The sequence below is a fragment of the Talpa occidentalis genome, unplaced genomic scaffold (assembly GCF_014898055.3).
Source record: "Talpa occidentalis isolate TD23 unplaced genomic scaffold, MPIMG_talOcc4v2.1 talOcc4.7, whole genome shotgun sequence".
In the NCBI taxonomy this organism is placed as follows: Eukaryota; Metazoa; Chordata; class Mammalia; order Eulipotyphla; family Talpidae; genus Talpa; species Talpa occidentalis.
In genome coordinates, this window is record NW_023605083.1 from 109,668,965 (window position 1) to 109,685,328 (window position 16,364).

General features: G+C 51.8%; 1 protein-coding gene across 1 annotated transcript; it reads left to right on the plus strand.

Annotated features, from left to right (window-relative positions):
- Positions 1-5,652: 5,652 nt before the first annotated feature.
- Positions 5,653-15,552, plus strand: MPO (myeloperoxidase). Its single transcript, XM_037492609.2, has 13 exons — positions 5,653-5,743; positions 5,902-5,995; positions 6,294-6,469; positions 6,688-6,811; positions 6,954-7,083; positions 7,168-7,374; positions 8,174-8,492; positions 10,575-10,735; positions 11,898-12,153; positions 12,902-13,072; positions 13,815-14,052; positions 14,639-14,853; positions 15,532-15,552. The coding sequence occupies exons 1-12, from the start codon at positions 5,668-5,670 to the stop codon at positions 14,844-14,846; spliced, it is 2,160 nt and encodes a 719-aa protein (XP_037348506.1). The 5' UTR covers positions 5,653-5,667; the 3' UTR covers positions 14,847-14,853; positions 15,532-15,552.
- The last annotated feature ends 812 nt before the right edge of the window (positions 15,553-16,364 follow it).

Consider the following 16,364-nt stretch of genomic DNA (forward strand, 5'->3'; position numbering starts at 1 on the left):
CCTGATCATGTCTTCCCTCCCCTGAAGGAAAGTTTGCACTGGATTCTCCTGTGTCCCCTTCCTCACGGGCAAGTGGGGCGCAGCCATGTATATATGTACATACTCAGTGCCTCAGTCCAGCTTCCTCCATCTCGCTTCCACTGCACAGGCCCGAGAAGGAGAAAGGCCATGCCAAAGCGGGCCTGACCCCGCCCCATAGTGCTCCACGCCCCCCTGCCAGTGCAGCCTCCTGGCCCCTGTGTGTCCCCACCCCCAAAGACCTAGGGGGCCAGCAGGCAGAAAGCAGGAGTTGGGTTTGCCTTATTTTGCTCATCGGATTCAACTTCTCTTTTGCATCATTTTCTTCTGGCCCCTGTTGGAGTTCAGGGGCTAGGGAGAAGGACAGATTTATGTAGCTATTTTCATACATTCCCTGTTCAGAGTGGGGTGGGGGGCTCTCCACCCTTACCCTAACCACCCCATACCCCTCAGCTGGGTGAGTGTCTCTGCATGTTACCTTCCCAGTGCTGGGAGATTGTTTGACTGAACCCCACCCCCACCTTGGTCTCCAGGGGTGTGGAATGGGGGAAGCATTTGTTTAAAAAGACATTTTATTATAATAAAGTCTATTTTCACAAAATCTGTGCTGGGCTCTACCTGGGGCAAAGAACTCCTGGAGGGGGATGTCATTCTGGGCTTTGCACTCTTAGCTTTAGAACCTGGAAGCTACATCGTAGAGTGACTGGCACAAAATTAATGAACACCAAGAAGACCTAGGAGCTGTTGGGATGCAAAGGAAGCCATCCTGTCCTGCTCTGGGTTCCTCTAGACCAGCAAATAATCAAAAAAGCATCAGATAGATTGATATGAGAACAAACACAAACAATTTTTTTTTTTAAGATTTATTTATTCATACAAGCACTGGGTACAGTCAGAAGCATGGGAGGGTGAGAGAATTCACCAGAGCCAGAGCGGGGAGCAGAACAGGCAGAAGGACCGAGGTACACTGCTGAGGGGAGCAGCAGGCGGCAGGAGAGGTCTGCGCGCCACGTGGGACCCTTGCCGGTGGCCGGGGGTCAAACTGGCGCCACAGAGACTGGGGGCAGCTTCGCAGCCCAGGGCTTAACCATTGTGCCACCAGGGAGGCCCCAAACAAGTTTTTTTTTAAAAGATTTATTTATTTATGCATACAAGAACTGGGGTGTAGACTAGAGGTATGTGTGGGGGGAGGTGAGAGGAACCACCAGAGACAGAGTGGGGAGCAGAACTGGCAGACTGACTGAAACACACTGCTGAGGGGAGCAGCCGGCAAGACAGGAGAGGTCTGCTGCGCCATGTGGGTTGTTCCCTGGCCAGGAATCGAACTCGTGCTGCAGTGGCTGTGGTTAGCTTCCTAGGTTGTGTCTTAACCCTTGTGCCACCAGGAGGCCCCATGAGACTTTTACAGAGTTTAGAGGACAATCTGGTAATATCTATTAGAAATTTAATATGCAGGCAACCTGTGAGCCACTTCACAGTCTTTATCCTTGGAGAACTCTTAGTGTGCACAGAAGGCCTCTTGCTGCTTTACTTTTAACGTGAAAAAAGGGAATTCTAACCTTTCATCAATCGAAGAAGGGTGGTGCAACGAAAGGGTAACTCAGGAGTACGAGCCAACTGTGTAAAAAGTGGCATTCTATTCTAAGCACACAATAGATCTTCAAGATGTATGGTTGAATGAGCAAAGCACATTGCAGAGCAAAAAGTGTAAAGTGATGTCATTGATGGAAAATGTACAAATGGTGTATATAATGGAAAATGTACAAATGGTGTATATAAAGTAAAATGAATGTAAAGGACAAGGTTTGGAAGGACAACAGGAAAAAAATGACAAGTGTTTATGTCTAAGGAGTAGAGGAAGGCAATTGGAACTAGGGATGGTGCCATAATTTAAAGAATGCTTTAATTTGATCTGTGATGTTTTCATTTGATTCAACATATATCCAAGTATTACCTGTATAATTCAAAAATAATTTTAGAGAGAAAGCAAGGTCTTTGAGCTGGGCGCAATTTCTGTGTCTGAGTAGTCATTGCCTCTGCCCTCCCACCCCAGTTCCCATAGTCTCCTTCTCTCCAACCACACACACACAGGAAATCTGGCTGTAATCCCAACTGAATTGTTTCCTAAACAGCATTAAGAAATAACATTCTATTTGGCAAGCAGTCCAGAGAGGGCCCGTTATCCCACAGGCAGTTGGTCTTCACCTTGGGGGTGAGGATGTCTGGGAAAGGTAAGTGGGGAGAAGGGAGGGCAGTGTGCATGTAGGTGGTGGTGGTGGTGGGGAACCCTGAAATGACTATAGAGAAGTAGCAGTGCCAGCAGTGCCCTCTAGAAGCCACCCCCACGATGAGGAGCTGTAGGGTACTTTATGAGACAAGGCTTGGGAATATTTCCTGCAGCAGATATGTTCTTCTGGTTACTCTGTATTCTGAGAAGCCTTTTTTTTTTTTTTTTTTTTTTTAAGATTTTATTTACTTATGCACACAAGAGCTGGGGTACAGGCTAACGATTCGGGGCATGAGAGGCGTCACCAAAGACAGAGTGGGAAGCAGAACAGGCAGGCTGACTGAAATACACTGCTGAGGGGAGCAACGGGCGAGTCAGGAGAGGTCTGCTGCGCCATGTGGGTTGCTCCCTGGCTGGCTGGGGATCGAACTCGTTTTGCAGAGTCTGCAGATTGCTTCATAGTGCGGTGCTTAACCCATTGTGCCACAAGGGAGGCCCCTGAGAAGCCTTTTGAACTTCAAATACACCTGGCAAATACACTCGGGCCTGACAAATAGGCCCAAGGCAGGCAGCATTCTGCACTCTCCCCACCCCCGTGAATTTCTGTGATGTCCTACCCCAGCTCTAGGCCTCTGGGTACACTGTAGAGCGCACCCCCAACTCCACTGTCTGAATGAGCTTTCTAAAATGTTAACTGACCATGCATTTCACAACCTCAGGTGTCTTGGGAACCTTCAGGGCAAGAACTTCTCAGTAGGTGAGCAAGAGTATGTGGGCCTGCTTTACCAGTCCCATCCTGCCCCACCCTCCACCCCATGTTGAAACTGTCTGAATGCAGCCCACTTGTTTTGAGGTCTTTCGTGAGTCATTTTCTGGGTCCAGAATGTCCTTTCTTCCTTGTATCTACTCAGTCAACTTCTAAGCATTCTTCAAGGCAGTCTCAAGCATCAATTCCTCAAGAAGCCTCCCTCAGTCCCCCCATTATCCAAATGCTGATCTTTGATGCCCTTGGGTGCCACTGACTTGCATCCTGTGCTCCTGGAGGATGAAGCCTGCACTTTGCTCAGCAGGGCATGCCCAGTGGCCCGCACAGTTCCTGGCACATGCAAGGACCCTCACTGAATACATGCCTGAGTGAAAGGTCAGGGGAAAGCATGCAAAGCCCATCTGCTGAAGAACGCTGGTTTCAAAGTCAAGAGACCTGACAGCTAATTATTTCGAGCTGTACCACATTGCCCTGAGCCAAGTCATCTCCTATGGGCTCTGTCCTTGTCATCTGTCCTATGAGGGGCCAATATTAATGTCTCTTCCCTCTTGAGCCTTGATAATGCCCTAAAAGAATAAAAAGACAGTGATTGTCAGAGTTGAGGGTGGTGGGGAATGGGGGCTCCCATGCCGGCTGGTAAGAAGTGGGATGCAGTCTCCAAAGGCCTTTGACAATTAAAAATATGGGTATCCAAATATGCAGTGGATTTATTCCAGCATTTCTTGTCAAAGGAAACACTTGAAGATGAGACAAGAGATTTAACTTCACAGATATTGATCCTAGTGCTGTTTATAATAGTGGAAATAGGAAATCCAAGTATCTAACAAGAAAAGATTAATGAATAAATTATAGCATTTCAGATATTATGCAGACATAAAAATGAAGCAAGTCTATATTGACACAGGGATGTTCAGCTAAAGTGTTAAATAGAAGCAGGTTATAAAACAACATTTAACATACTACTGTTTAAAAATACATATTATATCTACATAGAGGATACTGAATTTTTTGATGGAGTGATTAGTGAGTGGTGGGATTATGGGAAATTATTTTCCTTCCTGCTGTTTATTTATGTGAAAAACAAGGGCAGACCTGAAAGAAAAAAAAAATGGATGCAAATCACTCACTGAATTATGAGTAATTTTGATTTATTTTATTTTCCTTGTGTTCTAACTTTTCAGGTATGAAAGTCTATTACATATAGGTTTTTAAAAAAGAATTTTCAAAATCCTACAAAAATTCTAGAAAATTCTGATTCACAAGGAGTTATTTGTCCAAGTTCAGATATCACACATCATACATCACCCTGGAATGGTCTCTCATGGGCCCCTGAGCTCTGCATCCCAGAGAGTGACAGGATCTCTGGGCACGGCGCACTGGACGGTGTTCTGGGTGTGTTGTTGTCCCTGTTCCTTGGCCAAGATGTGAGCTGGGCATAGAAGACAATAGTGAGTACCTGGAGGGTGGCCGAGGTAGGAGGAATGGCCAGACCAAACAGGACATGGGAGCCACGGTGGGCAGGTGGCCAGCCTGATGGGAGCCCAGGGAGACAGAGTCAGAAGCCATTGGGTACTTTTCCTGCCTGAGAATGTCAGTCCCTTTGCCAGTCTTCCTCCAGGGAGAAACTCCCCCTCTTCTATTTCAGAACATTCCTGAAGTTTAACCCAGTGCATTTAGGAGAAATGCACTGACCTTGTCCCAGAGAGGCCCTGGGGTTGCGCTGCCCAACTGATCACTAACCACAACCAGCTCTGCTCTCCCCTGGTTCCTGAAATTCAGGAGTCTCTAGCTGGTGTGGTGGACGGCCCCCTACTAAAATGAAAAAGAAAGGAGACTTGGAGAGGGACAGAGGAAGTTACCTTGGTCTTGAACCCATAATCCCCAGGGTCCTCCTTCCTGTGAAGCCCAACGGTCTCCAACCAGATTTCCTGCCTCTAACCCCCATTGAGAATGGGGGGCTGTCCACCAGGGCTGGCCTCAGAGGCCAGGTTGCTTTTGGGGTGCAGGATGGCCTCCTGAGGAGGTTCTCTTGACTCCAGCTCTCCCTTTCCCTTTCCCTCCTTCTCTGGATCACTCTGTCACACAATTCCTTGGCCTATTGGTTCCTGATTTGAGTCTCTTTCAAAGAAACCCCAGATACTCAGTTCAACCAGAATTTGGGATTGGGGTTAGTTGTCTGTAGCCACTGGGGACAATACTGGTCTAGGCATACAATAGGGAGCTGAGAAACTCTGGGGGTGGAGGTGCTAAGTCGAAGATTGGGGACAGTTCTGACCTCTTCCCTTTCCTGTTCTAATTTCCCGTATCAGGGACCTTGAGTTCTGGGCACCCGGGACATGGTGGGGGGAGGGAATTCAGTCTCTGGGGGCAGGCCTCTGTCTGCCCCGCCCCTCCTCCAACATGGAGGCCATAAAAGCCAGATCCAGCTGAGGGATTTTGCCAATGTCAGATAAACTTGGGAGGTGGTGTCCTTGGAGACTGAGCGACTGAAGCTAGCAAAAAAGGGGGTACTGTGGACCCCACCCTCAAGGTGGCCCAGATTCATTGAGGTGGGACTTGGGTATGAAGGTGGGAGGAGAGGATTGGTGGGACTTTCTTCTCCCAGGCGCACCAGCGGGCCTTGGACACTCACCTCGCTGGGCTTCTTATTGCAGACATGAAGCTGCTCCTGGCCCTTGCAGGGCTCCTGGTCATTCTGGCCATGCCACAGTCCTCTGAGAGTGCTGCTTCAGGTAACCATTCAGAAAGAAGGGAAAATCTGGTGTATTGGGGTGGGGGTGGGGGGCTAAAGTTCCAGGCGTTTCTTCCCTCCCTGCATGCCATGTTGGCTCTGGGGCCTGATGGGAGGTTTTGGGTCCACTCTTGACTTTCTGACTCCTGCTTTGGGCAGCTGTCCTGGGGCAGGTGGAGACCTCAGTGGTGCTGACCTGCATGGAAGAGGCCAAGCGAATAGTGGACAAGGCCTACAAGGATCGACGGGAAAGGTGGGCACTGGGTACTGCCCAGATGTGTACCAGGCTGCTTTTCAGAGAAAGAATAGGCAGGGTTTGTGGTTGTAACTGGGGACTCTCTGTCTGTCAGTGCTTGTGTCTCTGGGTATGAGAACATCTTCAAATGTTCTCCCTCCCATGACCTTGCCAGTCTGAATACCCAGGTCCATACCCTGTTTATATAGAGAGACTTTTCTGTCCACACTGTCCTGCATGTTCATCTCCTGAGCTGAGGCTCTTCTGAGTGTTTCTGCACCCCCTTTCTGGCCCTACCTCTCCCTTCTCCGAGTAGCATCAAGCAGCGGCTTCGCAGTGGCACAGCCAGCCCCATGGAGCTCCTGTCCTACTTCAAGCAGCCAGTGGCCGCCACCAGGACAGCTGTGAGGGCTGCTGACTATTTGCACGTGGCCCTAGACTTGCTGAAGGGGAAGCTGCGCCCCCTGTGGCCAGGCCCTTTCAATGTCACTGGTAATTTGCCCTTAAAATCCCAGCCCCTGCTCCCCTCGTGACCCCTTCTAGTAACCCTAGTTGCCTTCCCAGTTCCTCCTTCCAGTAGTCTTAGGGGCATCCTGGCCTCCTCTCCATGTCTTCAGACGGTTGCCCCAAACCAAATGTCCTCAGGGATCCCCAGCTTAGGGTAGGAAATGGGGGGCTTAGCTTCACAACCCCCTTCTCCTGGCTCCCAGATGTGCTGACGCCAGCTCAGCTGAATCTGCTGTCCAAGTCTAGCGGCTGCGCCTACCAGGATGTGGGGGTGAGGTGCCCAGAGCAGGACAAGTACCGCACCATCACCGGGCAGTGCAACAACAGGTGCGCCGGCTAGGGCAGGCCCGGGACTGGGGTGGGAGAAGTGGGGTGGGGGGCTTGTGGCGGCGCCCTGGGTCCCCGACTGGCCCTTGGCACCACCTTGTGTCAGTGCAGCCTCTTGTCAGTGCCCCGCCTTCCCCCACAGGCGCAGCCCCACGTTGGGCGCCTCCAACCGCGCCTTAGCGCGCTGGCTGCCCGCTGAATACGAGGACGGTGTCTCAGTGCCCTACGGCTGGACGCCCGGGGTCAAGCGCAACGGCTTCCCGGTGCCCCTGGTGAGTATGGCGGGCAGAAGGGCGAGGCCCGCCCAAGACCTCCGGGCGGTGCCCAGGCGGCCCCTGACGCTCTGTGTCCCGCAGGCCCGCGCTGTCTCCAACGCCATCGTGCGCTTCCCCAACGAGCAGCTGACCCGAGACCAGGAGCGCTCGCTCATGTTCATGCAGTGGGGGCAGCTGCTGGACCATGACCTGGACTTGGCCCCCGAGCCAGCTGCCCGGGCCTCCTTCACCACTGGCATCAACTGCGAGACCAGCTGCCTGCAGCAGCCGCCCTGCTTCCCCCTCAAGGTGCTGGCTTCTTCCTGCCCACTCCTAGTTGGCTGTCCTGAGGGCGCGAGAGGGCCAGGGTGCCTGGAAGTGGCCCCTCCATAGGGCCCCAGGTTTCCTTCCCCAGCTCCTGAGGAAGAGCAGCCCTGTCCACCCATGCCCTTCCTCCCCCCTTCCAGAGGCAGCCCCTCAGTCAGCTGCCAACCAGCCATAAACTGCCTCTCCCAGGCGGCTGTTTAGCTCCTGGCAGGTGTGATTCCCATTGGAGGAACCCAGTTGGTTGAGGACTGTGTTCAGCAGGGAAGGAGGAGAGCCTAGAAGGAGAGGCTGAGATAGGGAGGGGAGAAAGAGACGCAGAAGAGCAGGAACCAGGATGGGAGACAGGAAAGGGACAGGGAGGAGATGATGGGAAAGGGAAGGAAAAGGAAGAGGAACACTCCCCCCGAGCCCCCGCCCCGTAAAGACCAAATCCAGAGAACAGGGGAGGGAGGAACAGGCACAGAGGAAAGAGAGAAGAGAGGTTTAGGGGAGGGTTCAGAGAACAAATCAGCCCCGCTCCAGGGTACCCACATTCCCCAGTCCAGCATTCTAGTCATCACCCTGAAACCCAGAGGCTTTCTGCTGGTGGAGACTCAGGCCGTGATCCCTTGTGGGTCTCTGCAGACCGAGGGACCGGAAATCCTTAAGTGTCTGGGTTTGGGCGTTTGGGCTTCCCCCTCTGGTCTTGGGCTCCAGGCTGCTTCTGAGGTGGAATTGAGGGCCTCAGGAGGCTGGACTCACTGCCTTTGGTGAGTCAACCCAATCTCTCTCTGTCCTGCAGATCCCACCCAACGACCCCAGAATTAAGAATGTACGTGACTGCATCCCCTTCTTCCGTTCCTGTCCGGCCTGCACAGGGGGCAACATTACCATCCGCAACCAGATCAACGCGCTCACCTCCTTCGTGGACGCCAGCATGGTGTACGGCAGCGAGGACCCCTTGGCCATGAGATTGCGCAACCGGACCAACCAGCTCGGGCTGCTGTTGGTCAATGATCGCTTCCAGGACAACGGCCGCGCCCTGCTGCCCTTCGACAACCTGCATGATGACCCCTGCCTCCTCACCAACCGCTCCGTGAACATCCCCTGCTTCCTGGCAGGTCAGCCTGGGGAGGGGGCCTGGTGTGGGGCAGGGGTGGTCCTTGCTGGAGTGACAGGGAGCCTGTTTCTGAGTAACTCATGTGAGATGTTGTCCTCACCAGCTTCATGAGAGTAATACTGTTGCCTTGGTGATGAGTTGAGCCCAGAAGGCAAAACCAAATCAAAGGCCCAAAGCCCAAATTTAAGAAGGAGGCTCACAGATGACAAAGGGGCCTCTGTCCATCTGCCCATCCTTTGCTCTGTCTCTCTGTTTCCCTCCAGACTCTAGCAGAGAGGAGAGTTTAGTTCCCCAGGGAGTAGGAACTAAAAGGACTGAGGGCAATGTAGCGCCCTCATTCTCTAGAGCTGTGGTTTTTAATATGGTAATCACTAGTCATTCACATGTTTTAAGTTTTTCATTTAAACTTAAAAGTGCACAGACACTGTCTCAACTATATCCCCAGGACTGCCAGTTTTTTATCCTACCACCACCAGTGTTTTTTTCTTAAAGGTTTGTTTTATTTATTTATGCATACAAGAGCTGGGGTGTAGGCCAGAGGAGTGGGGTGTCAGAGGATTCACCAGAGACAGAATGGGGAGCAGAACAGGTGGATTGACTGAAATACACTGCTGAGGGGAGCAGTAGGTGAGACAGGAGAGGTCTGCTGTACCATGTGGGTCACCTTCCTGGCTGGAGATCAAACCCGTGCCACAGTGGCTGCCAATAGCTTCATAGTGGTGAGACTTAACCCCCTGCACCACCAGGGAGGCCCCAAGTTTCCAGTGTTTTTGATGAAACCAAAATCCCTCTGGCTTCCCTCCCTTTCCTCCTGGTTATCCCTTCCCTGGCTGGACACTGGGGAAGAGAATCAAGGTTATGTATGTTGTTCTGGGCTAGTGGGGAGGAGTTGTATTCAGTCAGTCATGGTTGCCCCCACCTAGCATTAAGTGGCATGTCCCAGAACTGGATCATCATGACTGCTGGCAACTTAGGCAACAGCAAGCTGCTCTCAGAGTTTCCTTCTCATCAACCTCTAGACCTGATGAGAACTGAATCTTGTGTCCTTCTGAAATGGTCCTGACCTTAATTATCTGGCACGCTAGAGAAGGATTTGGGGAAAGACCAGAGAGATTGGGGTGGGGGAGTGTCTCACTCAATCCTTTTAAATGGCCTGGACTCCAAACATCCTGTGTCCTAGCAGGCTGCACAATTAGTGTGTCGTAGAGGTGGGGATGGCCACTTTGATAAGATGGTAGTTACGTTTTAGAAACCTGTGTTGAGGGGCCCCCCTGGTGGTGCAAGGAGTTGAGATACAGCACTATGAAGCTGTCCACAGCCACTGCAGTGTTAGTTCGATCCCCGGCCAGGGAGGTAACCCACATGGCGCAGCAGACCTCTCCTGCTTCGCCCACTGCCTCCCCTCAGCAGTGCATTTCAGTGATCTGCCTGTTCTGCTCCCCATTCTGTCTCTGGTGAATCTTCTTACACGCCCCCCCACACCTCTGGCCTGTACCCCAGTTCTTGTATGCATAAATAAATAAATCTTAAAAAAAAAAGAAACCTGTGTTGAGAAGGATTCTGATTGCATCCAACTGTAGCAGGAGAGAGTGCTGTATCATTAGCTGTGTCTGACTGACCTGGCATGAAAGTAGGGAAAGCCAGTATGCATGTTACTGTTGATTCCCTGAATCAAGAGAACAAGCTAACTGGAGCATGTTCGTGGATTTCCTACTTTTTACCAGACACTGTTAAACTCCCTGTGTCTATGTGTGTTTGGTGGGAGGATTGAATACAAAAGAGTGCAAGCTATAGTTCTTGTCCTCAAGGAGTTACAGTCTCAGATATAAAAAAACGGCAAGTCATATATTAGATCCAATGCCCTACTGAGTGAACATCTCAGACCAGCAATGCCCCCAGACAGAGAAAGAAGCTAGTGCAGTGGGACAGGGTATCAGGAGTGAACTGAGCCTGGTGTGGAAAGATGGGTGGAGTGAACTGAGCAGGGGACATTTCAAGTCTTGGCTTCGGAGGGAGTTTCAATGGATCAAGTCCTTCCTGGGATGGAGGTCTTAGGAATGATGGTAGTTTTTATGTCCCTCAGGGGACACCCGCTCAAGCGAGATGCCAGAGCTCACCTCCATGCATACACTCTTACTGCGGGAGCACAACCGACTGGCCACGCAGCTCAAGCGCCTGAACCCCCGCTGGGATGGAGAGAAGCTCTACCAGGAAGCCCGGAAGATCGTGGGAGCCATGGTCCAGGTAGACAGTTCTGAGCACTGGTGATGCCAGGGTTGGGGCAGGCATCCCAACTGTGCCACCTTGGACAAGTTAATTCTCACGAGCCTCAGTTTCTTCATCCCTGATGCTGTAAGGATAAAAGGACATATAAGAAAATACCTGGGAAGTGCTCAGTGCCAAACAAGGGTTACCAGCTTCCCACCCCCTCCACCCCAGGCACTCTCCTCCCTTTCTTCTGCCCTGTCTGTTGTGAATGGGATAGTGAGGGTTAAACAGGTGAGTCTAAAGTGATTGGTGCAGAGCAGTTGTTCAGTAAATGCCTTTCCTTTCCTTTCCTTCATGTCCTTGTCACCCTCAGCTCCTTTACATACCTGCCCATTCTTTCAGATGTTATTACCATGCTCACCCAATCCCTGTATACTTGCTTATCTCTGGACAGTGATCCTGGTTCTCCTTCCCAGTTGATGCCCCAAAACCCCCATTCCTGGCCCAAGACACACACACGCACATACACACACACACACACACACACACACACACCCCTTTTTCATACTCCTATATTCTGGAGCAGGAGAGAGTTGCAGGTACTGAGGGTGACTGATTGCATTAAAAACTTAGATGAGCTTCATTGAAACCTCAAAGGAAATTCCAGAGTCTGGAGTCTGATGTGACTGTTCCATATCTTCTTTTCTCTCTGGGGGAAATCGTCTGGTGGTGGTGGTGGTGGGGGTTTCCCCTTGTGGCTGTCCCTCTTTACACAAGCATATATCGAACCCCACCCTGAACCAGGCACTTGCTGGCACTGAGTAATTTCTAGAGAAATGAGATAAAGCCCTTGTTCTCAAGGAGTTTATAAATTAGTAGGATAAATGAAACATTAATAACTGAAGGGCAAGGGAGCTATTGCAATGACTGGCAAAGTGCTTTGTTATGTAATCTGCTAAGGCAGAGGCACTATAATTACCCTAATTTTCATTTGAGGAACTGGGGCTCAGAGAGGTAAGGACTGATCCAAGGTCACACAGCCAGAAAAAGTAGAGGTCTGTTCAGCCTCTCTGTTAGGCCCAGACCCAGCGGTACAGATGGTAATTCCCTGGCCACAGACAGATGTTGGAGGGGGCTCCCACAAGTCGGGACTACAGCCAGGTGAGTGGAGAGGTCATCCTGAGTGATTTTTCTTTAGATTATTACTTACCGGGATTACCTGCCCCTGGTGCTGGGGCCTGAAGCTATGAAGAAGTACCTGCCCAAGTACCGCTCATACAATGACTCGGTGGACCCTCGCATCGCCAATGTCTTCACCAATGCCTTCCGCTATGGCCACACCCTCATCCAACCCTTCATGTTCCGCCTGGACAGTCGGTACCAGCCCGTGAAGATCAACCCCCGAGTTCCACTCAGCAGGGTCTTTTTTGCTTCCTGGAGGGTAGTGCTGGAAGGTGAGCCTGACCCAGTGGACTGGCAGCTGAGTGGGGTGAAGGTGGGCTTGGTCACCAGGAGCCAGCGGCAAGAGAGGTCATCTTTCTGTCTTTGGAGGTCTGATCTGGCAACCAACCTCAGTTTATCAAACCACTTTGCATCTCATATTAAAGAGTCGGGTGGAGAGGCCTTTTCGGGAGGAGTTCCTTTGGTTTTTTTTCCGCAAAGAATTAGTTATTTATGCATAGAACTGGGGTGTAGGCCAGAGGTGTGGGGGCTGGTGAGAGGATTCACCAGAGGCAGAGTGGAGTGCAGAAAAAGCGGATCTACTGAAATACACTGCTGAGGGGAGCAGTAGGGAAGGCAGGAACGGTCTGCTGCGCCATGTGGGTCAGCTCCCTGGCTGGGGATCAAACTCAGGCCATAGAGATGATGGAGCTGAGACTTAACCCCTGTGCTACCAGGGAGGCCCAGAGCAGGTTCTTTTCTGCCACACACTGTGATGGTCTCCAGTGACCTCAGACTGCCACCTTTCAGTGACCCAGGGGGCTAAGGGCTGGGAGCAGCCAACCTTGGCAGTCTCAATGGCATAATCCCCTGAGATTTCAATGCCCACATGAGGACCTGCCCGCTGGGCCACCTTAGCACCAGGAGCTGCATGTGCCCAGCCCTCTGTGCCTAACCCCGTCTTGGACTTGTTCCTGACTTCATATTGAGCTCTCGTGCTGAGTCAGGTCCTTCCCTCAACCTTGCTCCTCTTGCCCCCAGGTGGCATCGATCCCATTCTACGGGGCCTCATGGCCACACCTGCCAAGCTGAATCGCCAGAACCAAATTGTGGTGGATGAGATCCGGGATCGGTTGTTTGAGCAGGTCATGAGGATCGGGCTGGACCTGCCCGCTCTGAACATGCAGCGCAGCCGGGACCATGGCCTCCCAGGTAAGGAGGCTGTAGGACTCCCTCCACCCCATCCCATCCCTTGCTAGTGCCTGCACATGTTAGTGCCCCAGCTGCCAAAGCTTCTCCCCACCCCAGCACCTTTCTCTTAGGAAGCAGTCTGAGGTCCGGCCCCTACCCTCACTGGGCCTTCCTGGTCCATTTTTAGCTCCACCCAGCCTCTCCCCCATTACTATAACCCTCAAATGTGAATATCATCATGCTGACAACAATACCCTTACTCTCCACTGATGTTCCCTCTCCATTATCACTCCATCTTGCTTCATTTGAGGGGAAGAGAGTTTTATCACTTCCATTTTGCTGCTGAGGAAACAGACTTGGAGAGATTCAGCACCTGTCCTGGTTCTCCAGCCAAGACAGTGACAGAGCTGGAATTTAAACCCAGATCAGCCTAACCCCAAAGCCTGTGCCAACATTACACGACAGTTGAATCTTCCAGACACACAATACTCCTAACAGGTCAGAGGTCTCCAGTAAGATGTCCCTGTTCTTCGTCCTGGCAGGAGATATGGCCATTTCAGATTTGCCTTAGGGAGGAAAGGCAAGGGAGAGGCCAGCTGTCCTGTTGGCTTGAGTGGAGGATTCAGGATTCTTAGGGATTAATAGCCTGGGATAAGCCCCTCTGTGCCTCCCCTCTCATGCACCACTGTGTAGGGCCTTGGCATGCTGGGAAGGTGGGTTTTCTGGGACCCACCCCCAGCCATTCTCCCCTCCTCCCCTGCAGGGTACAACGCCTGGAGGCGCTTCTGTGGGCTTACACAGCCCCAAACTGTGGGAGAGCTGGGTACCGTGCTGAAGAACCTGGACCTGGCCAGGAAGCTGATGGCGCAGTATGGCACACCCAACAACATTGACATCTGGATGGGCGGCGTGGCCGAACCCCTGCAGAGGCGGGGCCGTGTGGGTCCGCTTCTCGCCTGCCTCATCGGGACCCAGTTCAGGAAGCTGCGAGATGGAGATCGGTGAGGCAGCAACCAAGAGGCCTGGGCCCCCTCTGGGGTGGGGGCTGATTCTGAACTCAGGGCCCCAATCTCCTTCTATAAAATGACGGGCTGGAAGGAAGCTATGATCATCTAGTGTGTTCCAGGAAGCCTTGAGATCATCCCTAATGTGTTCTTAATTTGTTGGGGTTACAGCAAAGAGGCACCTGAACCCCTGGTTGTGGACAGGGAAGATAGAAGAAGGGCCATTCTTAACTATTTCTGGCAGTTTCAGGGTTCAATGGAGCTGTCTATCACTGCCGAACAGGCCCATCCTTATTCCTACCCTTATGCATCTGGTGTCATTTTGTTGTGAACCTGACATTTCTCATACCCAGTTCTCACCTACATTAGTGGTGTCCAGGTCAGGGCATGCAGGCAGCTGAGCTTTACCCTGCGGTGAATGGGATTTCATTTGTTTACTCCCCATGGGCTGCCTGAGAGCACGGGACTCACCTGTGCTGCAGAGCGGAGTCTGTTGTGATCCCCTAGCATCCAGGGAGCAGCTCAAGCCAGCTGATGCCCAGGAGTGCCTCAGGTACTATGTCTGCGGGTATCCCCTTTGCAGGTTTTGGTGGCAGAACAAGGGGGTGTTCAGTGAGGCACAGAAGCGGGCGCTGGCCACGATCTCCTTGCCCCGCATCATCTGTGACAACACAGGCATCACCATTGTGTCTAAGAATAACATCTTCATGTCCAACACATTCCCTCGGGACTTTGTCAACTGCAGAACACTCCCTGCGCTGGATCTGACACCCTGGAGTGACAAGGCCTAGAGGCTGGGTAAGGGGATTCAGTAGTGAGGTGAAGGCTGGGCCTACCTGGGCTCAGGTGGAACCAGAGATCACCAATCTTGTTCTGGAAGATGGCTGAGAAAATGAATAAACATTCACACGTGTGTGCATGTGTGTGCACTGTGCAATGTATATAAATTGCATTTCATGTGTCACCTGTGAACGTTGGCAGCAGTGTTTGGGGTGATGTGTATGTGTCATTTACGTGTGTTTGCTGTTTATATGAATATTAAGTATACAGAGGGCAGCAAGAGCAGATTGGTGAGGAGCACAAGCTCAGGAGCCAGATCGTTTGGGTTCAAATTCTGCTGCTGCAGCTCACCAGCTGTGTGACCTTGAACAAATGACTCAACCTCACTAAGCCTGAGTTTTTGTCTTTGCAAATAACATAGCTCCTGAGCAGGCCTATTTGCACTCTCTAGTTGTTCCTTTAGGGGGCGCTACATACTTGCCTGGCACTGCTGGGCATGAGAAACAGACACCATTTCTGTCTATGGCTATTATACCTTGACAGTGGCCTGGTTAGCAGAGATAGACTGGCGAACCCCAGGGGAAGGGCCATTAGCAGTGAGGCTGTGCATGTGACTGAGTGATGGCCTTAGGTGAGCCAGGCTCAGTCCATGGCTCCCCTTTTTCTTCCTTACCTTGTTCTCTTACTTATTCACAGGCACCCCCCTGGAGAGGAGCTGGGGCCCACTGGTCCTTCTCTAGCATCTGTTTGTAACTGATGTTTATGATAATAAAACACCTCTGACAGGATCTTCTTTTGTTTGGATCTGCAATGGGGCTGGGGCCTCAGCACGAGGCTTGCTCTGGGCTCTGAACTGAACAGTGGTCTGTGCCTTGGGTCCAGTGCTTTCTGAAGTGACAGTTTCCAGGAATCCTCCTTTGGCTTTGAACATGCAAAGACAGTTCTCAGAAACTCAGGGGACAGGCTAAGCTGAGCAGACCTTCCTCCATCAAAAGAATTATGACCATCAAGCCCTTATGCGCGTTCTCTGCTGTGGCACATAATTGCTACAAGCTCACTCTGTGTTGGGTCTGTGCCACGTGCCAACAAACTTGGGGAGGTGTAATAACAGGGTAGGCCCTCCCCAGGTGATGGGGGTCTCTGGGCCCTGCCTCCCTGCAGCCTGGCAGAGTGGTCCAGAGGCCCTCAAGACTGTAGATGCCTTCTGAGCCCTGGATTCCCGTGGCCAGGTCCTCAAAGTAGGGACAGCAGATGGCTGGGAAGAGGGAGGGGAAGGAGTGTATTTCCCTAATAATCTTGCCTGGAACTTCACCCTTGTATCTGACTGGTGATTCCCTTTCCTTCTTTCTGTTCTTCCCACGTTTGGGGAGGGGCACTGGCCGCTGGGGAGCCTAAAGTGTGGAGGGTGCTGGGTAGCAGGATGGCGACATTCCTCTCCATTTTACTAGGAGGGGAGGGGTGCCAAGGAGGTGGAAGCACACATCAGAGACCTCAGAGGCTGGGATGCTCTTCCCTCAGCCCGGAACTCC

Excerpts from the sequence above, each read along its gene's own strand:
- MPO (XM_037492609.2), top strand. The coding sequence starts at position 5,668 with ATGAAGCTGCTCCTGGCCCTTGCAGGGCTCCTGGTCATTCTGGCCATG. Across the intron at positions 5,744-5,901 it reads CTCTGAGAGTGCTGCTTCAG|CTGTCCTGGGGCAGGTGGAG; the intron begins GTAACCATTCAG and ends TGCTTTGGGCAG. Across the intron at positions 8,493-10,574 it reads CATCCCCTGCTTCCTGGCAG|GGGACACCCGCTCAAGCGAG; the intron begins GTCAGCCTGGGG and ends TATGTCCCTCAG.